Source organism: Camponotus floridanus, unplaced genomic scaffold (assembly GCF_003227725.1).
Source record: "Camponotus floridanus strain SB8 unplaced genomic scaffold, Cflo_v7.5 scaffold121, whole genome shotgun sequence".
NCBI classification, from domain to species: domain Eukaryota; kingdom Metazoa; phylum Arthropoda; class Insecta; order Hymenoptera; family Formicidae; genus Camponotus; species Camponotus floridanus.
Genome location: NW_020229239.1, coordinates 347,549 through 374,609, shown reverse-complemented (window position 1 = coordinate 374,609; position 27,061 = coordinate 347,549). Strand labels below are relative to the sequence as shown.

The 27,061-nt window shown below is 40.2% G+C and overlaps 1 protein-coding gene across 1 annotated transcript; it reads left to right on the top strand.

Annotated features, from left to right (window-relative positions):
* Nucleotides 1–513: 513 nt before the first annotated feature.
* On the top strand, nt 514–26,727 carry LOC105254502 (inhibin beta chain). The gene is made up of 5 exons (XM_011263234.3): nt 514–3,091; nt 24,512–24,732; nt 24,970–25,192; nt 25,627–25,798; nt 26,002–26,727. Exons 1-5 carry the CDS (start codon nt 2,134–2,136, stop codon nt 26,240–26,242), a joined length of 1,815 nt encoding a protein of 604 aa, XP_011261536.2. The 5' UTR covers nt 514–2,133; the 3' UTR covers nt 26,243–26,727.
* The last annotated feature ends 334 nt before the right edge of the window (nt 26,728–27,061 follow it).

Genomic DNA, 27,061 nt, shown 5'->3' with positions numbered 1-27,061 from the left:
TAACATAAACACGACGGGGCTCTCTTTTTCTCCTTTTTCTTCGACTCTTTTTAAATCATCGTCTGACCCTGAAAGAATCGCGCGTGCTGTCATCATGAGGATCGACTCTACACACTCGTGCGTACTCATACGAGGGTTTTAAATATCTCGGCGAGTCGCGAAGAGCGATCGCGTTATAAGAGAGAGGGTCCACCTATATAAAATTACCGAGGAGTTTAGTCGGCCGTAGTAGAATATCTATATCGCGGTGGGTGGGTGGACAATATCTCGTGGATCGCGCTCGACATCGTCGGTGATAGTAGTGGTGCTGGAGGGAAGGTGGGTGGGTGGTTGGGTGGTTGGTTGGTTGGTTGGTTGGTTGGTTGGTTGGTTGGCTGGTTGGTTGGTTGGTTGGTGGTGGTGTTGGTGCTGCTGCTGGCTGCTGCTACTGCTCTGCTGCTGTTGCTGCTGCCGGCTCACAGCCGCTGGTAATGGTACGGCGGTGGTGGTGCCGGTATCGGTAGTGGTAGTGGTAGTGGTGGTGGTTGCCCCTCAGTGTCCGGCGCGCCTCCGACAAGCGTGCTTCGGTCGTTACAAGAGGATCCCTCGAACGCGCTCTCGGCGTTCACCGCGGATGACATCGGTTAACTTGCCGCTGTTGTCGCGTAACGGAGAGACAACCGATAGACAGGATCGAGATAATAAAACGTTAAGCGGGAACGAGAGAGGAGGCGAGGAACGGAGAGGAGCGCGTCGAGGAGGAAGAGCCGGGAAGAATCGGGACGAGATTACGATCTAACGTGTACGTGGAATTACGACGCTGCTCCCTTCGAGGAAGGATGCGATTAGCATCGGCCACGTTACGGTGCTCGTCGTCGGTGACAGGGTGCGCGGTGACAGGTTCGCGCGAATCGCTCGCGCGGGTCAGGACGGACCCGCAACATTTGCCGCATGCGGCAGACAGGCACGAGGACAACGAGTCCTGCTAACCGGCGAGTCGCAGGACTCTACGAGCACGCGAGAGGAGTGGAACACGGGGAGCGCACTTTAGTAGCGCGCCGTGGATCTCACGGGTGAAGTGCCCGGTTGATCGGAGCATCGATACACACGGAGTGGCGCCAGACTTTTAAATGGTGCATTATTATTTCGAGGATCTTAGCCGTAGTGAAGAGTTAGGTATACATAGAAAGTGCCCGAGAAAGTCGAGAAGACCCTAGTCGATAGTGAACGACGTCGCCGCTTCGTTCGTTCCGAGGATCCGGCGTGACAGGGAGGAAGAAAGAAAGAGAAAGAGAGGAAGAGTGAGAGAGAAGGGGAGAGAGAGAGAGAGAGAGAGAGGGAGAAGAAAAGGGGTTAGAGTAGCGAAGTGAAGCGTGCACACACAGTCAAGTTCAACGACCCGCTCGGATTAGCTCGCGCGAACGAGCGGAAGGTCGGCTCAAGGACGGGGTTCAGCGAAAAGTTCGACGAAAAGAGAAAACGTGTACGAGGAAGAAGGAGAAGAGAAGAGACGCGAGATTAATATATGCAGGTACAAGGAAGAAACGCGTTTATGGGTGAACGTGAGAACGCGGAAGCAAAGCGAGCGCGAATGGCCGAAACTACGAGCGGCGTGCACCGGTCGGTTACGGCGATCCATCGCTCGGGTGAGATTGATCCTGAGGTGCCGGCAACCGGTAGTTGGTGATGGGGGGTTTAGGCGAGGATGCCTTCTCCCTGTCTTCTCTGTCGTCATCATCACCGTCGTCGTCGTCACCGCTACGCGCTGTCATCCCCTACGTCGAGTCGTCGGGTTATTCTATCTCGCATCGTCTCGTCCTTTCCAGTGACCGTCGTCGTCATCGTCATCGTGGTCCCTGCAATCCCTCGGCACCACCGCCAAGCCGGCGTAGCCGGTCGCAGCCAAGAAGCAGCGCGCTTGTTAACGGTAATCCGAAGAGATTCGTCATCGCGAGAGATCCCCCGCTCTTCGGTGTCGGATGCGTCAGTGGTAGCGACGTTAACGTCGTCGACGAGGAGTCTGACGGTACCCGAGGAGCAACGCTTGGGGTATCGGTATCGGTTCGGAAACAGAAGAAGGAAAGAAGGGAGCGTCGTAGCAAGAGAAGGAGGTGGCGGAGGTGGTGGGGGCGAACGAGGTGACTCGCCGTCGAGATGCACCAGGTGCCATATAGAACGGAACGCGGCGGCACCTCGTACGAAGGCCGAAACGACAGGAAGCGACAACAACGGCAACGACAACGGCAACAGTCCTCTCGACACGACAGTCACAGTCAAGTGCCGCAGCAATCGTCTCGATCTCACGTCCGTGCCCGTGCCCGTGTCCACGGCCGCGTTCGCGCTCACGTCCGCGCCCGAACACGCCGATCGTCGACGACCTCGAGCGAGAGCGCCGATCGAACGACGGCGACGCGGCGGTGGTGGTTACGGCGGCACGACGCCGGGCCCGACGTGGTGGTCCGCGAGTCCCCGCCGCTGCACTGTTTGGGCCCGGCGCGCACCGTCTACGGCGGCCTCCCGCCGTTTTTCCCGTCCAATTTGTTGCTCATAGGACTCGCTCTCTGTTGCCTGGCCCTGCCGGCGGTGCAGCCGCGCCTCAGCGGCCACTATCAAACGTGTCCGGGTTGCCCGCATCAGCAGCCGCAGCAGCAGCAGCAGCATCATCATCATCATCACCACCACGTGCATCACGACGGTTCGGCGAAGAGCGGCCTCTTCAAGGACACCGCCGCGCCCAGCCCGGACGATCTCAGGCTGGAGGCGATCAAGCATCAGATACTGCAGAAGCTCGGCCTGAGGGCTCGCCCGGACGTTAACAGGACGTTGGCCAACGTGCCCCGGCACCTGGCCCTGGAGACCCTTTATCGGGCGGAGGCGCAAACGCCGCCGCGTTATTCCGACCGGTCGAGGGTCGACTACGAGAGTGAGTATCCGGGCGAGTTTCTCTACGGCAGCGACGAGTATTCGTATAGGAATCTCGATCAGGAGACCACCACCACCGAGGGAAACGCCAGGACTACCGCGAGGTCCTATCAGAGCTATGACAACGTTCAGGAGGAGCTCGACGATTTCTACGCTAGGACTTCGGAGATCATCACCTTCGCCGACTCCGGTGAGTTTGCCTTGCGTTCTTTTTCTATAGATTTTTCTCCAAATTTTGCGCAAAATTTGCCGACAAATTTGGTTCCGACAAATCGCGTTAATTTCTCCTCGCAATTTTATACTTTGAAAAGTTTAGACTTCTTTATGGATATACGAGGGATATCGGAGAGATACTCGATGATAAGTATATTATCATATAAATAATGCGTAACACGTGACTATGTACATGTGATTGTTACGACATTCGATTTTCTCATTAAATATACCGAGAACCACAACTTGAATAGCAAAAGAAAACTCTAAATCGGTCAATAGCAATAATTCTGATCCGAAAATTTCAAAATATTTACGGAGGAAGATAAGAATATGAGACACGGTGGACATTTAAGCGATTTTCAGACAAATATAATAGTTTCAAATATTTAATAATTCAAACTTTGCATTTGTATCCCTGTATTTATGTACGTGTGTGCGTGTAAAAAATTTATCAATAATGTAATAATAATTAATAATCATGTAAAACTCTTCAAAAACTTGCTAGATAATTTATTGTATTCACATTTGTCGGTGCTATATAAATTGAACATTATTTCTATGTCTGTGACAATGCAATGACGTCACGATTGGCATAGGATACATCTTGCTTTGCGTATAACAACTGGAAAATTAGATTTGCCGGTTGCATTATACCGGAGGGGGGGAGGGGGGGGTGATTTCCATCACTGATCTCGCGTATTTCTAACTTTCTTCTCTGCATTTATCCTCGATGCAAAATACAGGAATTTCACGAGGAAAATCCGTGAGAAACGTCGCGTACGTTCCTGCGCGACGTCGCGGTCAATATCGAACAATCGAGATCTAAAGAACGCGAATGCCCTTGCCACACGCGTGCGATTTCCAATGCAACTGCGATTTCAATGTGTAAAGCCCACTTCCAAGAAAACACTCTTTCTAACACGCCGCCGGCATAAGATGTCGGTGCTCGAGGCGGGAGAATCCTTGAAAAAGTTGCAAAGATCCCTGCGAAACAGCAATGTAAGTCGCAACCGGGGCTTACAACTTTGCCAACTTTGCTCGATAAGTGTCGTAGATTTTTTCCACAATCAAAATATTCCGCCTGCGATAAATAAGAAAATTATCGTACGCTTGAATAGAGGACGTACCTCGAACATTCACAGACAACGGTAATCAAGTTATACAGCGGTCAATGCATGTACATACCATGATTATATTAATTAATCGCGCTATATATCGTCTCACGTAATAATCTGGTATCCGAGATATTCGCGTTTCAAAACTGCATTCGCATTATTTTCAAAATATCGCAGAATAGAGGGATAAAAAGGCCAAGCGACTCTTTATGAAACTCGACTCGACGAACAATCGGCAGTATAATTTGATGAGTGCGCACGCGAATTATAAAAATCGAAGACCGACGGCACTTCATTATCGCAACTACCCGCGCTTCCCTTCTTTTGCCATTTATTTAATATAGCCGGGTGGAACTATTGAATTAAGCTGAATTCGTTGGATGCCAAATCGCGCGAGGAGAACTTACTGATCCCATGTCTGATTGGATGACCCAGTCACTCGATGAAAGTTTTTCGGGAACTTCTCTCCTGAAGCGTCTCTCGATACACTTTAATAAAGATCGCTTGAGTGATCGCATATCGGTATGGACCGAAAAATATATAACGCGAACGTTCGTTCCGTCATCCATTTATCGATCATACTTAACGATCATCCCCTCTTCCCCCTCAAATATAGCTTTGTCAGGATTACATCGGCTCGCATTTAGTCTTTCATTTGCGACAACATGATTGATGCTCGTTGCGGCTTTTTATGATTCTCGCATCGCAAGAAAAGATATTTGCCAATATAATCGTGGATAGTTTTTAAGGGATTTTTAATATCGTTGATAAAATCAATGTTCGTTTATCGTATGTAATTTAATCAAATCACCTGTAAAAGAATATTTCAAATTCTCTATCGAGAAATATCTTAATATTCGGGATAAATTTAATCAAATCACCTGTAAGAGAATATTTCAAATTCTCCATCGAGAAATATCTTAATATTCCAGATAAATTTCATCTTTGTGAAAATGTCGAGGTTGCTTGGAGAAATCTTATAAATATCAATCTCTTTGGAGTTACATTTTTTTAAAATCGTAAGTAAAAATGTACGTTGAAATTTTTATTTATAATATTTTTTGAATTTTTTTTCCTTACAATATATCAAATTTTATTCAAGTTTAGGGAGAACATAAGTTTTATTCCGCTATTATACTTTGAAAAATAGAGCGAACGTGACACCCTGTGTATTAAATAACAAGTACGCGAATGGAATTGAAATAGCAGTTGCAATAAGCTTGGTTTCCGATAACAGGGCGACTTCCACGAAACGCCAAACAACACGTCGCATGTTCAATACATACAGAATGCTCGATACACACAAATACAATGTAATAATTGCGGTATATACAACGCGACTTCGGGGTTAATCTATCCGCGTGTATTGCATTACTTCTCCGCTAGAACGAGGGTATGTTTTATGTATTACATTATATTTTCTCGATTTGATATAATCCGTGTAACAAATACGTGTCTGTTTACTTGTATTTTACATAGGGTTGCCAGACGTCCTCCAATGGGGAGGACAGTCCTCCAATTTAGTAAAATTTTTTCTGTCCTCCGGAGGACGCTTTTTGTCCTCCAATTTCGGCAAATATATTGAAATATATTAATAATTACGGCTGCAATATTTATTTATTTTAATTCATCTGCCTATTCGATTTCCTTTTTTGGGGGAGTTTTTGAAATTGTGTCCTCCATTTCGAAATTTTCAAATCTGGCAACCCTAATTTTACATAAATATTTATAATTCAATGATTCATTTAATTAAAAGACGATAGTTACTTTTCATAGAGTTTTCATCGTAATAAATTTTTATTGACATTATCACAAGTCCCGCGTCTCGAATAAGAAACGTTTACGAAATAAACCCAAAGCTGACTCATCGCGAAATTTCAAATGGCTCGTCATGCTTGTAACTTTTCTATCATGATTTTCATATATTATTCACTATAACATCATTTTAGTTTCGCTTCCGTAGTTTCGCCTAGTTCGCACGGGCTCGAGTCGCGACGATTCGTGTATGTAATTGCGGAAAATCGCGATCGAATCCTGCTCCGAATTCAGCTGACGGAATTTTTCGTGGTCGGGACAAGACGGCGCAATGAAGAGACAGATTCTCCGGGATCGTGATCGCCGGCTAACGAAATTTGCGTGCGAGATTGACGAAAGGCGGAATGGCATCCGTTCATCGGCGAGTCGCTTTGACAAGCACGCGTCCCCTCGGGGCCACACACCTGCAGCCACGTGGCCCGCCGCAGTCCGTCGCGAGTGTTGCGACAACACAGAAGCGGTCTATAGTTCACTCCGTAGTTCATAGTGACTCTAAGTTTAACAATAAGGGTAATAGAACCCCAAGGTAGAAACGGTAATGTTAACCCGACTCGTTGTCGCGCGGCATAGCCGGCGCTTGCAGCTTCGTCACCATTAAATTAACGAGCTCTGCCGAGTTTCGACATCGCGTCGTCCCGTTTCGCTCTTTTCGCCCTCGCAAAACAGTCGCGTAATGTTCCAAGACGGAATTTTGGACTAGTTTTCTGCTTAAGAAATACAAATCTTGGCATAATTAAGCATGTAAGGCAAACCTCGATCTCTCTCCTCGAAAAGTACAGATTTCTTTAGAAATAAAAATATTCAAAAATAGAAATAAAAATAAAAATTATCGAAAAGATATAAATCCTAAAAATGAAAATTTTAAGAGAATCCTCGAAGAGATAAAAATGTGCTTTTTTTTGTTGATATCCTTTACTAATATTTTATTTAAATATATTATTAAATATATTTATTATTAAATTATTATTAAATATATTATTAAATATATTAAATTGAGTATATTATTTATTTAAATATATTATTTTAGAGAAACCGTATCTTTTCTATTCTAATTTATATAAATAGATTATAGGAAAGACATTAAACGAGTCGATAGTTATACGGTGAACGAAAATTCGGCTTAATTACATTTTAGCGCGATATTACTCACTCGAACTCGTTCGCGATCGATTTGCGAGCCGTGTCGCGAACTTTTCTCGACCCGCGCGCGCGATATCGATATCTCGGATTCTCCCGGCGCGAAAAAAGCCCGAGGCGAGCAGGTGCCCGGAACACAAAAGCGTTGATCGCAACGCTTCCGAATCCCATCGCTCTCATACGAGGATTCCCCAATGGTTGATTTTTACCGGATACGGATCGCGCGCCGAGGCCTATCACACACACGCAATACGCCATATGTGATACTTTAACGTTAATGTCGCCGTGTCACTATACATAGTCGATGAACACGTCATTCTTTTTGAAGAAACTAAAGAAACTATAAACGACCACCACACCATACCGCATCGACCGCGGGTGGCCGGCGAGGGGCGCGAGTCGCGGGGGTGACAGCGGGGAAAAGTTTGTGTTCCACATTTTTTGTCTACGTGGAACGCGCGAAAAAAATGCCGCGGAACAATGCTCCCACCTCTTTGCAGTTGTACCGATGTATCACAGTCCCTCCCACTCGGTTGAATCAATATGTTCCAATCGCATTCCCCCCCCCCTTCTCCCTTTAATCGGTTGATAATTAAATTATCGCAAATTTTTTTAAGCCAACGCGTTAGCTCTTTTCATTTCTATTATCCTGCGAAAATAGGGACCCAGATTGACGAACATCGCGCGCGAGACTGAATCTCATCCCTCATCGCTCATTCCTGGGTCAGTTCTGTAATGTAATTTGTAATACGACGCGGAAGATAAATCAGCGTTCGTATAATTTTCGACACTTATTTTTTATATACCTCTCTATAAATTTGCTTCCGGGTAATCGATCATTTTTCAACGTATCACGAATAGAAGAAATAATCCAATATAATATACATATATATTGTATAATGTATCTAATTTTAATTTAATTTAAGAAAGCATGTCATTTATTAAACGCATGACGCTGGGAACATTTTTGCTGAAAAAAACTACTGGAAAAATTCTCAAATTTAGGTGGGTCATAATCGGTTAACTGTGTGGACTATGCGATTTTGCAGGGTGGGCAATGTTCCCCTCGAGCGGTGGAGAAATGATCCCGACGGGAAAGTTTCGCTTTTAGCGCCACCGTAAAAAGATACATAACGCGCGCCGCTACAGGCTGTTAACGAGTTTTCTAATAATAACCACGCGAGTTAAACTGTCGTCGAAAACAATTTTACGATCATTGTTCCACGTATCATCCCATCGCGTTTTCGCTTGCCACGTTGATCAATTGAATAGCACAAATCTCCCTTAAATCTCCCTTATAAGGTATGACTCTTATTCGGTATATGATGAAGTAAAATCTTTCCTTGCGGTCGTAAGGATCAACCATTTGATCCTTGACCACGATCTAAGTTCGTGTTCTTACCTCTCTCTTTTTCGGCTAATTGTGTAAAACAGATATCGAGATATACATAAGTATGCTCAATTACAATTATTACACGTAAAGAATAAATTAAAATCTAATTATTATTTATAATGAGATTTTAATTTATTCTTTACATGTTTATTATATAAATTTATAATTCTTATATTATATTAATTTATATTTCTTTCTTGTAGTATCTTAAAAGCGCGATTATATTATAATGATAATTGTGATTAATTATTATTTGTTATATTGACAATTATAAAATTTGATTATTTCTAACACTCTTAACAACACTGAGCAAATAGACCGAATATTAAGTGTATGTATTTCATTTGTGACTAAATATTTTTATGTGATGTGATTTAATGTTACGAGAGACGATCCTCTTTTCCTATTTTATAAGCGACCGATCGAATGCAACGGGATAATTTATCGGACATAATCGAATTAATTCTTTTCGCCGATTCGGTTATCCGAATCTGCCAGGCCGGGAAAAGGAAAGAAAAAGGCGATGGAATAACATCCTTTCACGATAATGCAACGGGAGATTGTATGAATGCAATCGACAGTACGAGAACTCGTAATGGACTTCGTCGGGCGATCGAAAGTTTCCGCGATAGAGGTTGCCGAAAAAATTCCCATCGTCGGAACTTGTTTCGATGGAAACCTTTCAGGCGTTACTGCAAATTACGAAGGGCGGATATCTGCGAGAGAAGAAAAACGATTATCTAGAAACGTAACGTTGGAAAATAAATAATAAGAGAATTACGTACATCTTCTCTAATAATAAGAATAATTCATTACATGAAATTATTTCAATATATGAAATAATTGTATTATGAAAAATATTTATTTATATACGTACAAAATATTTCTAGCAATCTCGAGACATGTATTTTTTATCTTCTGAAATATGTAATAACTTTATCAACCAATTTACAATCTGCACCTTCCGAAGCAAAAATGCGGCACGACATGATATCTCGTACACGAGAATCGATACAAAGTGTCAGCATATGGCCGTGTAAGTCTCCGATAGCGAGTGCACGCGTGAAGAGGTGTTTTAACTATCAGCAACAGCGATAGCAAGCAACAGCAACAGTAGTTGCAATAGCATCACGAGAACTTTACAACCCGTGAGTAACGTTCCGTACAAAAACAACGTTTATATTCTCGCCCGCCTTCAGCGGGTGGCCATTCCGAAGCACTTGGACCATAAGATACCATAAGAATTTATGCGTCTCACTCAACAACGCCACCAACAGCGTTACCATTTCGTCGTCGTCGTTATTGAAGATGCGAAATCTCGAACGACGACGACGATGACGATCGCAAGGGAGCAGAAGGGAAGTTGGATAACGGATAACGAGAGATGAAGAGAGTGTTGGAAAAAAATGCTGAAAAGCGGTTGGAAAAAAATTGGAAAAAATGCTGAAAAGAGGAAGAGTATCGTCGATAGCGAGCTTTTAATTTTTAAGAAGGTAAAGGCAAAGTATAACAAATTTTTCTATTTAAAGTTATAAATGATGCATGAATATTTGAGACCAATTTTCTTATGAAATTGGTCTCAAATAGCGATACGGAAGAATCGAAAACATGAAAGATGAATACATTTTTGATATTATCGCAGTATAATTAGATGGAAGAGGGACTCTATTCTGCGGTAAGATACAAGTCGTAGAGAAGGAAAGAGGAGACGTTCGACGCTCGATAGCTTGCGACATCTTTTAACGACATATAGGATGATATCGCGACAATATACACGCTCGTCTACCTTCTCTCTCTTTCTTTTGCTTTCTCTCCTTTTTTCCCCCCTCAGCTTTTTCGCGTTCTCTGTCGCGCGCAAATTCCATCCCCCTGGACGCGGCCATTCCACCGCCATTACTAAACGGTGCCGTAAGCTAACAGTCATAATTTTGGCGGTTTATTGTATCTCATGCGTTTCTCATGTTCAAGAGGAAACCATTATCTCTGACAGGGTGCATTGCGTATAGTGTATTATCCAGTCGCGACCGGTGACGGACGGCCGAATCCGCTCGCTTGCGCGATGGTTGGAGATCTTCATGCGACTCGCTGCCAAGGATCATTTGTCCGTATTTGCCCTGGTTAATTACACGTAACCACGTGCCACTGCTTGAACATGCTCGTGTCGATTCGCAAATTGCGAGCATTTTGAACCGAACAAAAATGCATGCACGTAGAACAACGTAATCGCCTCGAAAAGAAGGAAAAATTAGATAATTGAAAATCCCTCATTGGATGGAAAATGAAGAAAAATATAAATATAATATATATAAAAAGTAGTTTTTTCTTTTAGAAAATAATGCTAAAAGGTAACGTATGAATAATCGAATCATTTTCTTCGAATATAAATCTCTCGATTATATTTTTTCATCTCATGACCAATTTGCCGGTCGGCCAAGCGAAGATCGCGACTGCCAATGATACAGCTCGATCGGCTACTTTGATTACTTACTGATACGCGAATGTGGATCGAGAGAGATGATAAGTCGCTCAAGAAGATTCGATTCGCTAACTCCTTGCGAACTCTCAATAACACTTAGCAACATCGAATAACTGTCTGAATTATGTATTGCCTGCAATGTGCATGAGATATGCATACGACAATAGAGTTTAATGAGATACGCCGGGCGTCTTGAGAAATTATGCGAGACAAGGCGCCGGTTATTAATAATGATAAAACAATCTTTCATCATATGGTAGTATTGCATGTTTTCTGATTGACTGAATTAGAAATCAATAGATAGATCAGTGATTAATGTAGTGGCTGTGTGCATCATTCCTTCTATATTATACAATAGTTTGGTGTGAATTTATCTAATAATTTTTCTATAACTACATATATAACACTCTGTTTATACATGTAACATAAATAGATATTTTATGCTTTTAAAATCATGTTCAAATAAATATTTCATGGTTCTGAAATATATCTATACACATACATTATTTATATTTATTTATATTACGTATATTATAAATAATAATAGCATACATAATATGAATAAATAATAGTTTCTATAACCATATAACTCTTTAATATATATAGCAAAAATAAATATATTTCATGTTTTTGAAATATATTATCTTCAAATAAATTTCCCATGTTTCTGAAATATATATCTCACGTGTACATACGTATTTATATTTATGTGAAATATTTATTTATTTCTACAGGATCAACAAAAGATATCCAGTTTTACGGATACATTCGGATTTTACGATATACATCTGACTAAATGATACATTAAGTAAATCATATTATATCTATTTCTTACGTGTGTAGTGAATAAAATATATAGAGATAATTGTTATCATATTGTTATTAATTGTTGTTATTAATTCTATTGCAGGATAAAATCACATCTCTATTATATCACATTTTTCATATAGTACATACATTTATTATACAGGGTGTCCCAAAACTCATAATCAATCTTTCAAAGACAGATTCCTGGGATCATCTGAAGACGATTTTTCCTCAACGAAAATGTCGAGGCACTAATAATTTTCGAATTATAAGTGATTGGAAATAAGGGGTTTTTCGTAAATTAAGCTTTGTAGAAATAAAATATTAACAAAACCACATTCTTCGATTAATTTTAAATAGAGTTTACTTTAGTTGAGTTTTAATTTAAGGCTTAATTGCAAAGATATATGATGACAAAAATTGGGAACATGCAAAAAATGTTGGCCTTCATCGAAATTTTCACTGAGGAAAAATCGTCTCCAAATGATCCCAGGATTCTGTCTTTGAAAGATTGATTATGAGTTTTGGGACATCCTGTATAATATTTATACAATATTTATATAATATAATATTACATTTATTATGTAATATTATTATATAATTATTATATAATTAATATAATATTATTATATAATTATTATATAATATAATATTACATTTATTATATAATATTTATATAATATTTATACAATATAATATTTATTTGCTGCGTAGCGTTCAAACAGCTAACGGATCACTTTATGGATATTATAGAATTACAATGATACAATCCGCGAGCGCAAACAAATCGCATCGCGATGGCGATGGACGACGAGAGCGCGGTGCAAGACAGATCGACGCGACGCGACGTGAGGCGTCGCGACGCGGCGCGACGCGATGGGCGAATTGACGCAGTATTTCTCAGGACGTTCGTCATTGCCCGGACGAAATCCCGTGGATCAGAGAGAGAGAGAGAAAGAAAGGGAGACCCGTGTCACACGCGCAAAGGCTGGCCATTATGCGCGCTCGACGTGGTTGTTCTCTTTTAAAAGGACTTGGCGGCGGATCTTTCCCGACAATTCTTTATGAAAGCTCGGGCATTCGTGGCTCGTAACTCGCGGCTCTTAACAGTCACAACCGGCGCACACAACATCCCTTATTTAGCTATCCTCAATTCAGCGCATGTTTTAGACGCTACCTATTCAGAGACGTGCACTATTTATTAAGTCTGATACTGTTCGATCGTATATAATTTCCCCTTGTCCTTCGTCCTCTTCTCCTCCAAATATATTTGATCCTGTCTCTTGCACATTTATATTTAATATACTCATAAAACTTATTACATACGTTACATTTCTATCAACCTTATTATCTTTTTTTTATTTTTGCTGTAATCGGGTGATATTTATTCATTATATTCCGTTATTAATTATTAAATTCATTGTAATTCATTTGTAATTTTTTTTTATTATTATTTGTTTATACAAAATTTATCTAAGCTCTAATCCTTATTATGCTAGTAATATTTTTTATTTCTATGCATTGCACTTTTTAATTTGCTCTCATCGCATTCGTTAATTGCGTCGAATACTGTAATATACCTATCATACTCATTCATACGTGATAAAATGTTGGCGTAAACATTGCCCCGGTTCTTCGGAAGCGGTGCACGCGCGGATTGGGTTACACTCCAAGTATCCTGGAAAGTTTAATGCCGCTAATCCATCTACGAGCTTTTAACGTGGATACTTTATTCAAGGCCACACCGTGAGAGCTTAATACCGAAGCGGAGACGATCCCGTCTCTCGCGGACCTTGGGGTGTCGCCGGGAGCCGATACTGCGAGATGACGAGAAAACGAACGATATCGATTCCGTTTACGTTTGTTCTCGCAACACGACGCGACGCGCCGGCACTTGGTTCCATTATCCTTTTTTACGATTGTGGAAAGATTGCCGTATGCGTATAGGCGGGCGTATATTTTCGCGCAACGCCGCGATTCTATAAAAACGTCCTGCCAAATCGTGAAGGAGGACGCGATAAAAGTTGTGCTATAAAAAGTCGATCGAGATACGAGAGAGGAGCCCGATAGGCAGTAAACGACATCGTCGAATGGAAAAGGGGAAGGGGGATGGGGGGGGGTTAATTTTTTCCCCTTTATTATTTATGGGGGGCACACGCGCACGCACACACAATGGCCGATGACGTGCGATTTAGCGTGACGACTTTTCGAGAAATTCGCCAATTTCCCTCCCACGAAGGACCAAGCGTACATCCCGTATTCGATAGAATCGAGTTCGTTCAACCTGTGGGAATTCCGAGGGAGAATACAAAGTCGGACGCTACCCGACGCGGGGGTTAAAATTCTCCCGCCCCCGCATTGCCGCGAAGCGACATGCATTATCCTGTCTCTTCCTCTCTCTCTCTCTTTTCTTTTTCCCTTTGCGTTAACCTCTTTCTCTTTTCTTTTCTTTACTCTCTCGCTTTTTTTTTCATTTCTTTTTCTTTCCTCATTTTACATCTCTTTCTCTCTCTCTCTCTCCCCCCCCCCCTCTCTCTATCTTTTCCACGATTTCTTTTTCTCTAGTCTTCTCACTCTTTTTCATCTCTCATTTTTTTCGTTCTCCCTTTCATCCCTTTTTTGTTCATCCCTTTTTCCTTTTTTTTCCTCCCGCCCTTCATTTCTCTCTCTTTCTGTCTGCTTCCATCCCTCGATTTTCTTTTCCTTCATTCTTCCTCCCTCTCTCTCTCTTTCTCTCTTCAGTCTCTCTTTCGCTTTTTCTCTCGTTTCGTCTCTTTCTCTCCCTTTATGGGGAGTATCAGAACCGAGAGTTTGACGGTTCAGGATGGGATGAAACGGTTCGGGATGAGTTGGAGTGGGGCAGGGTCGAACTCATGGACGAACGAGCCGACGGATAGGACGGCTGGCGCCTGTAGTCAGATCGATGCACGTGGCTCCAGCTGGGCGCCGCTCTTCGTATATCTCTTACACCCCCTTTATTCCCTCTTGACTCTCCTCATCCTAGTACACCCTGCTCTTCAAGATAGAAAAGGGCGGGTTACTTCCTCTCGCTCTCTCTCCTTTTCTTTCTACGTTCTCTTGCCCGCCCTTTGCCTCTCGTCACCATCCTCGTTTCTTCTCTTTCTACCCTCTTCTTCCCTTTTCTTCCCTCCTGTCTCCCTCCGCCTTACGCTTCCCTTCCGTCTCTACGCTCTTATCTCTCCTCTTCCGCCCTCCCCCGGCTTTTTCTCTCTCTGGCTCCGCGACCTCTCTATCTAACTCTCCACGCGTTCGTCTCCTTTCCCCTCTTCTTCTTCCGCCCCGCTGCCTCGCGTGCTATTCGCCGTTGTATCTTTTTCTTGGCGTTGTCTTTAATTTCTCCGGTGCACGTTCGTCTAATGTAGTACCGGGAGCCGCGCGCACAATCGCGCAATCCTGTTCACGTAACGCGCAACGTAACTCATCGTTCCACTTCAACTCCCCCATTCTCTCGCGTGCCGATTCCCCCCTGCGGTTCTTGATCCCCGAAAACTATCCATTGTAAATAAATCGGCCGATTTGTAGCGAAAACTTTGCGAGCGCGCGATATTGGCGCGCCCAAGCGAATTGTGTAATTCTCGAAGGAATCTCTCCGCATGTGACTCTACTTGACGATTGTTTTATGTAAGTCGGCAAATTGTATCTCGCGCTCGTGTAACTTGGAGAAAATCGAAATCACGCGAGACGATATCGCGTAATCCTGAAACTTTAGGATGTCTGACCATGTTTGATCGTTTCCACTCGCTTCTCTTTTGCGTGCTGATCAGACAGCTCGGTCGCGATTCTGGTTCAAACCGCACCAGCCACACCCAAAGGGCCGACGAAGGACGCCGCGATTTTTTTATTTTACAGATAGAGAACAGATTCGCGGTGTCAATGCTCCGAAGTGACGAGTCGATCGATGAAAATTTAATTAACGAGGACGTAATTAACGTAATTATTGACGAAGCGGAATTCGGGGTAATGTTACACGCGTGAACGCGTGTAACATTACGCGTATAATACGTCACACGTGCTTTAAACAGCGGATACATAGTTGCGAGCGACCACGTGGCGATAGATCTGGATCAGGGTTACTAACTGGCTATATCTGACCCTCTTATTTGACTGGTCGTATTACGGTCAATCGCCTCAGCCCTACACAATACGAGTCGGTATTGCGCTTGTATACGTGGTACTATGTCTGGAACACGTCAGTAACATGTCGCACTGTAATTAGATTCGCATTGTGGGCCTGCTCTGAGGTTGGATTTCTTATCTGTTGACAATACCTAGGGATATATACATATATACATGTATATTTGGCTTTGTGCAAATATGCGGTATTATTTTAAACGTTTTATCGACGAATGACGCTATGCGCGTCGTGTGTTTTCTTTGTCACCGAGAGTTCGATTTAACCCTTTTTGCCGCTTACTCCGCTTTCGATAATAATTAATTAAAATCAGTAATAATCTGTTTTCACATGCGACGCTAATTAATACGATATTTTGTTGAATATCGAATGCAAAACTTAACGTATTTTTGGAGTAAAAACCTTAAAACCACTCCAACGGTAGATATCTCGAATCACCCGAATAGGAAAACTCACCGTGAAACCTCACGGACTTCCGGCTTTCCGCTCTAGTAATCACTCTCCTATCCGGCGCCCTAACTGCGAGAACTTCCTTCCGTTCCACGTGACTTCACTCTCCCGCGGAATTATACCCGCCCTTAAGCGCACTCCGATTCAAGTGATGCTTAAAAATCGCACTCTCTTCGTTTCTTCATCAATCTCAGCCCCGCAATCCCCTCGCTTCCTGTTACATCCTCGTTCTCTTGTCTCGTTCGTTCTCGTCCATGGTAACAGTTGTAATCCACCTTCCGCCCCCTTCTTCCGCCCCCTTCTTCTCTTCTGCCTCGAGCCAAACTTCTACTTCCTTCCGCACTGATCTAGTCTAATGCACTTTACTGGTCCACGCGAATTCGTTTCCCCCTCTGCGGTGATTGATTTACAGTCCGTTGGATCGAGCGATCGAACCTTTCGATGCCTACGAGTTGCGCGTTTGCTCAAACTATAATGAATAATCAAGGATCCATCGTTATTAAATTGATTTACGGTGACGTATTTTCTCTCATACAACCTTAACGATACTCAACTTTAAATATTATCGTAACCAATAATCGATTCTTATGATTCGTGAAAAAATTCTCTAAACTTTATTTACTTGTAATATAAAAACATCACTATTTTTCGAAAAGTAAATTTTAGATCGATTTTCCCAAGAAATCTGTCGATGAAAGATAAAATGGCAAACATTTTTGTGCTACTGGCATTTTCTCGAATTAGTATCTCGATGAAGCAATCCGAGGGACTATGGACACAAGTTGCCCTTGCGAGGTCCTTCCTAGTCTTCGGGTGATGAAAATTCACGAAAGAGAAAATTCTTGTCGAAGCCTCGTCGTTATCTCCGGCCACCGCGCCGTCGCCTCCGTTTCGCTGTCTGGCTTTAAGTTGCCTCAGCAGTTTTTGCGGGATCGGCTCATTTGGGAAACGGCGAAATAGGGTTCGCTCGACGGTGCTTCTTCATTTATTCATCCGCCCGCGATCCTCGCAACGACGCCGATTCGTAGGACAGGATGTGCGATCTCTCCTCACGTCTCCCCGTCTCGATACATCGAGACGACCACGAATTGTCCTAGAAATCGCTGCTTTCTCTCGCTATTTCCTTGGCCTTCGAAGCCCAGGGGGCTCCGTGTTTATCCTTCGAAGGCTCATCCTATCACCGACGATCTCTCCGATTGTCGCAGCTCCAAGGACGGATCCGAAATCTCGTCCGTCGGCAAGTTGTCAGTGACAAACTATGTGAGCTACCGACTTACAGTCGGATTCTTGAAATAGTCTTCGTTGCCGCCCTTTCTTCCCAATTTCTCTCCCGCAAGAATTATAGTCTCCGATGCTTCGTCGGGGAATCCACTCGCGTGTCGACGACGGAAACAAACTGCCCTTGATATCGCGGCACGTATCATCAAAATAGCAACTGAATTTTCGTTTGAGAAATTGTCTTTGATCAAGAGTGAATGGTTGAAAGTGATGAAACCAACTTTGCTGTTATTATATAATATTTTGTGTTAAAAATCCCAGGGAATTAAAGCGCTAATTTCCATTTCTAACATGTTACAGATGCTATATGTATTTTTTTTAATATAAAACGTTGTCAAACATAAGTAAAATAAAAAGGAAAGAACTGTCAATATGCTTTCGACGCGACATTAAGCGCTAATATAATGCTATCTTTCTTATTGAACATTATGACTCTCATTATGGCTCTCATTATGGCTTTATGACAGAATTATATTGAAGCTAGACAGCGAAACGAAGCAGAAAATAACGATAAAACTTTGAGAAGAAATTTTATTTCATCAGGAATTTTAATCAATTAGGAATTTTACAAGGATTAATCATGTATTATGATCCGGGGCGACCATAATACACAATTATAACATCGAGATGATTTTTAAAAAATGATGTTTAATTTTACTTTTTCTTTTTCAATTGCTTTCTCTCAAATATAATATCTTCCAATAATATCATGCATTTATCAGAGATCGTTTATTATCTTCCATTTAGCTTTTGCTAAATTTAAGCAGACCCAATCTAATGCAATCTAACGTAATCTTAATTTTAAATTAACTAAGAATTAGCTCTAATTTAACTGTACTAATTCACCCTCTTGCGAGGGCAGATTGATGAGCATATTTGATGGAAGGATAATTCTATTATTCGATCGGTACGAACAGGTCGACATCGTCGGCAACGCCTCTTTCTTTCCCCAAACGTTTTCCCTCTTCCCTCGATTTCTCGATCGTCGTTTTCCAACCGCCACCTCTTTTCCCCTCTCCCCCACCGATCCGATCCTTTCGCAACGTTTCCTCGATCTCTTTCGGTGCCATCGTGCGTTTTCCTCGGTATCCTATACTGCGACGTGTTTCAAATGGACAACTTGGCGACGAAGAGACCTTACTTCGTCTCACTGACATGCGCGTGTGCGAAATTTACGAGATTCCTCGCCATCGAGAGAATGAGAAAGAAAGAAAGAAAGAGAGAGAGAGAGAGAGAGAGAGGGAGAGAGACAAAGAAAGAAAGATCGTGTTAACCTCGATTACGCGATCAAAGTAAGGAATATGAAATAGATAAGGGCGCATGCCGAAATTTTCTTTCCATTTCGTATTCAATATAATATTTGTTTAAATGGGAAACACTTGAACCAGATATGATAAATTTGATCTGTTTTTTAAAAACTTTTTTGTAATTCCTTCTAAATTTAAAAAAAGTTTATATTGTTTATATTAAAAAAAAATTATTGATAATATTAAAAATTAAAAGGAGGATGTGTATGATAAATGAGAGATAATCTTTTCTTCGATATAGCTCAAGATGAGAGATCGTTTTCCAACTAATGAAAATCATCATGATTAAAAAAAGATATTCAGTAATTTTGAGATATCATATGCATGTCTTAAATTGAGGTAACTAATGTAGCTAACACAAATAATAAATACAAATGATGATCCATGTAAATAATAATTATTTGAAAAAAATCGTAGGTAAAATAGACATATTTATTAAAATCATTTAATGTACGAATTACATCAAAATGTAACAATTTTGCATCGTGCTTTTCGCGTTCTCTTTATATTTTAAAATTTTATATTTTGTTTTTTGATTCATTATTTAATTCAATTGTTTTAAATTCTATAAAACTATATGTATATGTGTTATTAAATAATAAGAGCAGTTTGTAGATTGTCTCTCTATATGCGCCCTTGAAGATAGGAGTAAAATGGAGGGTTGGAATGATACATCAATGTCTCTAGGATGAATCTAGGACCTACGAATCTAGAGACGTATATCTACGGTTTAAATTCGGAAAAAGCCCTGACCTTTTTTTTAACATGTCACTCTGTCCTGGGAAGGGCTTTTCCCTCCGAAGAAAAAGCTTTCTATTAAATTAGGGAACCGAGGATTCTTAAAAACGACTGACGTTTTGGTAAAAAGTGCCGGCGAAAAATTTCAAAAGTAGGACGACGCGAGTTATCTCGCGGCAGATGGCTGACACAAGATCACGAAGAGCTTGCCAATCATTGTCGAAGCCAAATACTCGAATCGCACATTTGTGAGTCTAATATTCCAATTTAGATTCGATGTTCGATAATCTAACAGTTTCGAGAACAATACCGGAATCGCTAAAGATTGAGCTATTTCCGAAATATCCTTGTTTTCGTAATGTCCTCATTGCGACATATGAAGCTGCATTGTTTTCATATATACTGCAGTTTTATAAAATTTATATGTATGTTTATAATACGTTCTATTAATCGCCTCGATCCTCGAAAATTATTTATTTTGTTTTTGGACTCAATTAAATTTATATGCATCATGCAGTTTATTATCGTTCGACGACAATCGATCTTTCGATGTCGATTCGTCATCGATAAAAAACTTAGTTTAAAATCATAGTTTTGAAATCTATTTAACATCTTTGAAAGTCTATTTTATATTTTTATTTTATATATTTTTTTATTATAGAGATTATATTGTCAATTTCTCTCCCTCTCTCTCTCTTTATCTGTGTCTCGGAAAATCACCATTTGCTCATCGAGGACATGATAGGTGCGATGTAAGAGGCCTATAACATTCGAACCTTGGCCGTGCTAATAGACTGACTCGCTCGATAGCATTTGCTTACCGTTATACCGTTATGTATGCTTGATCAGTACCATCTTTTACATTGACGATAACTTCATCTACTTGTAATTTTCAACAAATCTTAATTTATCGCGCAAATAATCTTATTTCTTTGACATCATGTACAGTTTATGATGAGTTGTAGCGAGGATCAATTTATCTGCGTTTTAAAAATCTAAATCTCGATCCAAATTTATTTTTACGCCTATAGATGCAATTATTGGGAAGACACTATTTATATAAATAATGATAAAAAAATGATATAAGTGAAATATTTTGCAAGATAAAAAAATGTCATATATAAAATGAATATTTTATTGTTAATCAATTTCATATGAGACGTTTAACTGAAGTTCACGCAAAGTAAGTTATCGGGGCGCGATATTTCTCGCGATGATGTTCGCCTTACGCATATGTAATAAAAAGCTATCACGTAGTGGGGTTTCGACGACGCATCGTATCTTACTCGAAATGATATTCATCGTAGGGTAAAAAAAAAGTCTCATCGTTTCTGCTCGACGAGAAAATAGAAAACGGGGCGCAGATTCTGTGGTGGTGTCGCATTGCGGCGCACGGGGGGCAAAAGTACCACCCGATGTACCGACCTCGAAATGTGCGACAGACGATGCACTCGAAACTCGAGCGAGGCCATTAGAAAATCGAACTACGAAAATGTAGAACACGCTACCCAGAGATAGAGATAGATAGAGAGAGAGAGAGAAAGAGAGAGAGAGAGAGAGAGAGAGAGAGAGAGAGAAAGAGAGAAGGCCCAAAGAGAGAGCCTGGACAAGTACCATGTGCAAATCAAAGAAGACGGAAACTCGTGGTATAGAGCAAAGAGCCGAAAATGGTGTGAATTATTTCAAGATATCGAAAGTAAGTGCTTGAGAGCCATAAGTATCCTATCAAAGATCTCCAATAAATCATTTATTAACACTAAATAAAGTAGTGATTTTTTTGATAAAAATGTCTGTGGCCGGAGTAAAACACAAAGCATTAGACAATTGTGACACAATTATATGACACTTTTCAATCGTAGTAATGAGAAGTCAATTCATGATAAAATCCTGATAAAGTGCAGTATTCAAAATATCTAAATAAGATTTAGTCCTCAAGAAACTTACTGTGTGTTAATCATTTTTCTCTCCTTAATTTTTTAATAATGAAATGCATAGTTATTTCCCTTAGTCTCCAAATATCTGGTACAATCAGAGAGGAAAATGAACGATATGTGTCCGGGACACCCCGTGTGCAGAGGAGAACTGCCAGTATGGAAAGCCAACGCGTAATTTCAGCGTCTCGTGAGCGATTGTGCCACAAATATTCCGCCACTAAAAATCTGTACTCTTGTTGTCGATCACGTGCCAAGGACGTGGACCATTCTTCTGTCTCTCTGGAGCCGCGTTTTATATATCGCACTTTTTCCTCTATATCCGCATATCCGCCTCGATCTTCTCTCACTATATCATGAGATAAAGACTTTACTCAGTTAAACGTGTGTTTAAACTTATATGTTACCAATGCGAAACAAATATTACATCGCAAATTTTAATGTATTAATACATTATATATTAATACATAAACATTTATAAGTTTTTAAAATTGGAAAAATATAAAAAAATTATAAATCACTACTTGTACTTATGATAATGTTTGTATTCAGCATGCTTTTAACTAGATACATAGTCTTGAATTATTTAAATTAAACTATTTAATTAATATAAAAACACAATTATATAAAAAATATAAACAAGACATATTTAACTCTGCACAATTAATCTGTTTAATCTAATTTAATTTCGGACTAATCTTTTTTTCTTTCTTGAATATTTTTAAATTTATTATCATGCATAGTGGTTTTAGTGATATATCTTTTATTATTAAGATCTATATCGCATATATACATATATACATATATATATATATATATATATATATATATATATATATATATATATATACTCCGTTGCATCTCTGCTCTCAATTCCTGTAAAGAAAGAAGAATCGAATTGTGTACGTTCGGGCGTGGTGCCTTCGCGAAAGACAAGAATGTTACGATCATCGATATTGTTTCACTGCGCTTTCCTTGGATTTCACAAAATTAATTAGAAATCAATTAGAATTCTCTCTCTCTCTCTCTCTCTTTTTCTCTTCGTATCTTTTTAATATTTTATTTTATTATCCTGAATTAATTAAATTAAACAATTTAATAATCAAAAGATAATTATATGAAGAAAATTGACCAGATACATCTAAATCTGCATGTGCACATGTGCGATTAAATTAATTGTTTGATTCAATTTAATTTCGAAATAAGACTCAAGAAATAAAGTGTCTTAACAGACTGTATCTTTTTATTTTTTATTATTAAACGTAAGATCGTTTTATTTTATTTCAATTTAATTTTCAAATTCTCAATTTTCGCAATTACACGTATACAAAAGCATAAAAATCTGCCCTGATATCGCGAAAACACACACATATACATATATACATATACATATACACTTCTTTAATAATTTCAAACCAGAGAAGACTCGACCAAAAATTGTGAAAAATAATAATAAAAAATAATAATAATAACGCAGCATAATACACGAGGAATAATACTCTGCCGCGTGTCTTCGCTAATCTATCACGAGTCATTACATCCTGGTTATCGGCTATCGCAAAGACGACGAAACAGCGATATAATCGCGTATCGTCATACTGGATGCTATAGCGCGCGCAGCGGCACGGCTAGTTGACTGCGGAGACGAGGGTGTGGGTGGTAGGTGGTGATGGCGGCGGCGGCGGCGGCGGCGGCGGCCGCGGGGGAGACGACGGCGGCGGTGGCGGCGGCGGATTACAACGGAGGAGTGTGCGGTGAAAGGCAAAAGGCAGACGGGCGGCAGACACCCTGTGCTTATCCCCATCCCGACCCACCCCGCTCGGTCTGTGACTCACCAAACCGTTAAAGGATGAAGCCGCCCTGCTTTTACTCTACGCGCACCACACAGACGCGCGCAGGTGCACACGTACACCCTCTCGACCGAGGACAGAGAGAAAGAGAGAGACGAAAGGTGCTTTCGAGTGAACGAACGTGAACGCAGCATACGTACACATATGCATGTATGTGTGAGTGCGTGTACATATGTATGAAGGGTGCTAGAAAGCGCAGGGATCATAATTATGAGCAAGGTCTTCTAGGAGCAAACTTTGTCTTCATTAGAATATTGAGGGATTAATGATTCTTTATATTACGAGTGATTGAAGTCGCGTCAATATAGTTTTTGATTGAACAATATTATTATTCAATTTAATTCAAGTAAACTTTATCTCTTTAGAATATTAATTTAAGACATAATTAATTCATAAACATATATTTTTTTAATGTCAAATAATTAAAAAATTCACTAAACGCTGTTATTTTCTATGCATAATTTTCTAAAATGAAAACTCGATATGCGTTATAGAATTGGTCATTAAAATTTAAAAATTTTATTTTACACTATTCGAATGAAGTCTGGCGTGTAATTTCTCTAATATTATCGTAATAGGAAAAGAGACAAGAACAACGGAAAATCTATTTCAATCATTTAGATGCGGTATTTTTATCACGAACACGTCGGAAATTAATAATTACATATATCATGTACATAATTATTTCTTTTCCAAATTTTTTTTCACAAATACTAATTGTTCACGTACAAATTTTAGAGAATATTAATGATTTCTTAACTTATTAAAAATACAAAATTATTATAATTTTCAAAATTCTTAAAACATTCTTAAAACTGTAACAATCAATATCTCGAATTAAAAGACTAAAATAAAATCATATAAGTTATGATTATTTAAATCGAATTCTTCTCGAATTTATCTCTCTTCCTCCTAAATTAAGATACACATTTATTTTGTTCCAGGACACATGTTAAACGACCAGCCATTGCTGGAATTCTCGATGTCGAGCGGTGAACCGGCATTGGAACCCCTGAGAATCAAAAGGGCCACTCTGTGGACGAGAGTTGAGCTCAAGCACGCTCATCACTATCAGCATCATCGTCATAATCAAATCAACCAAAAAAACATCACTCTCTGGGTGTTTAGAGTACATTGCGGTAACACGACGCATCTCCGAGGCAAGGTAATTTACTTTGTAACTTTCATACAAATCTTTGACACAGAGTGTTTAATATCACATTTTTTTTCTTAATTCTTCAATCATAAATTTGACTAATTTTTATCGATTATATTCGTTTTTATATTTTTTATATTAAAAAAGAGAAGCTTAATTTTTCTAACATGTAGTGAAAAATCATTCCCTCTCGGCATTCTTAGAAAAATAAATCTCTCTATCTAAGATGAGTGGTTTAACTTACAGGAGCTTGGTCAACATCTGGAGATGGTAACATCTCTCGTAGTGAACGTCGGCCAGCTCGGCTGGCAGAAATTTGACGTGACGAAGGTCGTCAGCAGATGGTATACGACGAGCTACTCGAAGGATAAGCTGACGTTGCTCGTCGATTGCAGCGGGTGCGGTTCGCACGTCCACGTATGGACCTTCAATAAGTATTCGCCGCACGTGACCGAGTCGTCTTTAAAAGGTAATTCCGAACAATTTCGAAGAATTTGAAAAAAATTAGAAATATATCAGAAATAGAATCAGCAATAGAGATCCTGGAAATCATCTCTATGCGTTGTGCAAATATTTTCTTGCAAGCTAATTGCAAATTTTTATTAAAAATTATTAGTTTATTATTAATAGAAAAATAAAGTTTAATAAAAATATACTTTAATATATGATAAATAATATAAAATTAATTTAATAATTAAAAATTCGGATTTTAACCAGACTTTTTGATGAGTTAATGTGAAACTGTCAGTTTGATCAAAACGTCATCTGAAAATATTATTTTCATCCGATATGACTAATTAATAATTCTACTATTATTTACTATAATTCCTCATCGCTATTACTTTATGTGTGTGGATAGAAATATTCAATAAAATTTGAATAATATTTATAAATCACTTTCAGCCGATCCAGATAAGCCGTTTCTAGTCGTGCGTACGGATCCGGCGGCCGTGAAGCGTGTAAGAAGACGAGCGATCGAATGCAGCGGTGCAATAAAAGGCCAATGTTGCAAGCAACGGTTCTACGTGAGCTTCTCTCAGCTTGGATGGGACGACTGGATCATTGCTCCTCAGGGGTAAATAAGCCGAACAGCAATAAATCGTACAATGATATATCAGCTCTTTCGTCGTGCTACTATAAGAGACAGAATGTTTCCAAAACGCGTATGAGTCAAGCCGTATTTAAATATGAAAAATCTGAAATATTTAAAAAGCTAATGTCACACGCGTATGCATCCATACGCTTTTCCCGTATTAATCATTAATGTATAATTGACAGATATTATGCCAATTACTGCAGAGGAGACTGCGCGGCCGGTCACAGGACGCCAGATACGTTTCTCAATTACTACACCCACGTAATCGAGGAGTATCGAAAAATGGACCGATTGGCCGGCATGCAACCGTGCTGCGCGCCGCTCAAGTTCTCGCCGATGTCGCTCATCTACTATGGTCCAGATTCGAATATCATCAAAAGAGACCTACCGAAGATGGTGGTGGACGAGTGCGGATGTCCTTAGACCAAGCAAGAGCGCGCGACATGAAAAGGACGCTCATAACAAAGTTTATCGTGCCATTTGGCAGTAAAAATAATCGCGGAATTATAACCGCGAGTCCGGACTCGATTCGGCAAATCGATCCAGAAACCGTCCGAATTCTGCGATTAGGTGAGATTCGCTTCGCACTAAAATCGGAAACCGACGAGCGGGAAGTCGAGCGCTGCGCAATAGTCAAAGTACGTAGTGTTCGAGCGAGACTCATGGGAGACACGGTTTTCTGAAAACGATCGCCTTAGGATAGATCGAATTATTCAAAGATAGTCAAAAAGGACTAGGTAATTTTGCTAGATTTACACGCCACGCCGATGCGATTGTATTCCAGATGCAATTCGCGTGAATGGCGATAAAATAAAATTGGCCTTTCTAAGGTTCGAATACGTAGAGTAGATTTTACCAAGTGTAATATGTAAAAAGAGAAAAAAAGAGACGAAACATCTCAGTTTCAAAGTGTTATTTACGATATATATATATATATATATATATATATATATATATATAAAATATATTTATCTATATCCGACTTATTTGTATGCAACAGCGTAAGAGAAAATGGTGACGTACGTGAATAAAAATTCAGAATCGGTATTCTTATCCAAGAGCTTAGTCTTTCTTTATTGATTGCATGATGAGAGAGAGAGAGAGAGAGAGAAAGAGAGAGGGAGAGAAAAAGAGAACAGAAAGAAAACGAGAGAATGAGAGAAAGAAAGAAATTATAATGATTGAAAGATGTGACTTTTACGATTATATATATAATAGATAAACATCTATACACTCGGACAC

Coding starts and splice junctions, on each gene's coding strand:
- LOC105254502 (XM_011263234.3), top strand. CDS start 2,134: ATGCACCAGGTGCCATATAGAACGGAACGCGGCGGCACCTCGTACGAA. Junction 3,092..24,511: donor CATCACCTTCGCCGACTCCG/GTGAGTTTGCCT, acceptor ATTTTGTTCCAG/GACACATGTTAAACGACCAG. Junction 25,799..26,001: donor TGGATCATTGCTCCTCAGGG/GTAAATAAGCCG, acceptor TATAATTGACAG/ATATTATGCCAATTACTGCA.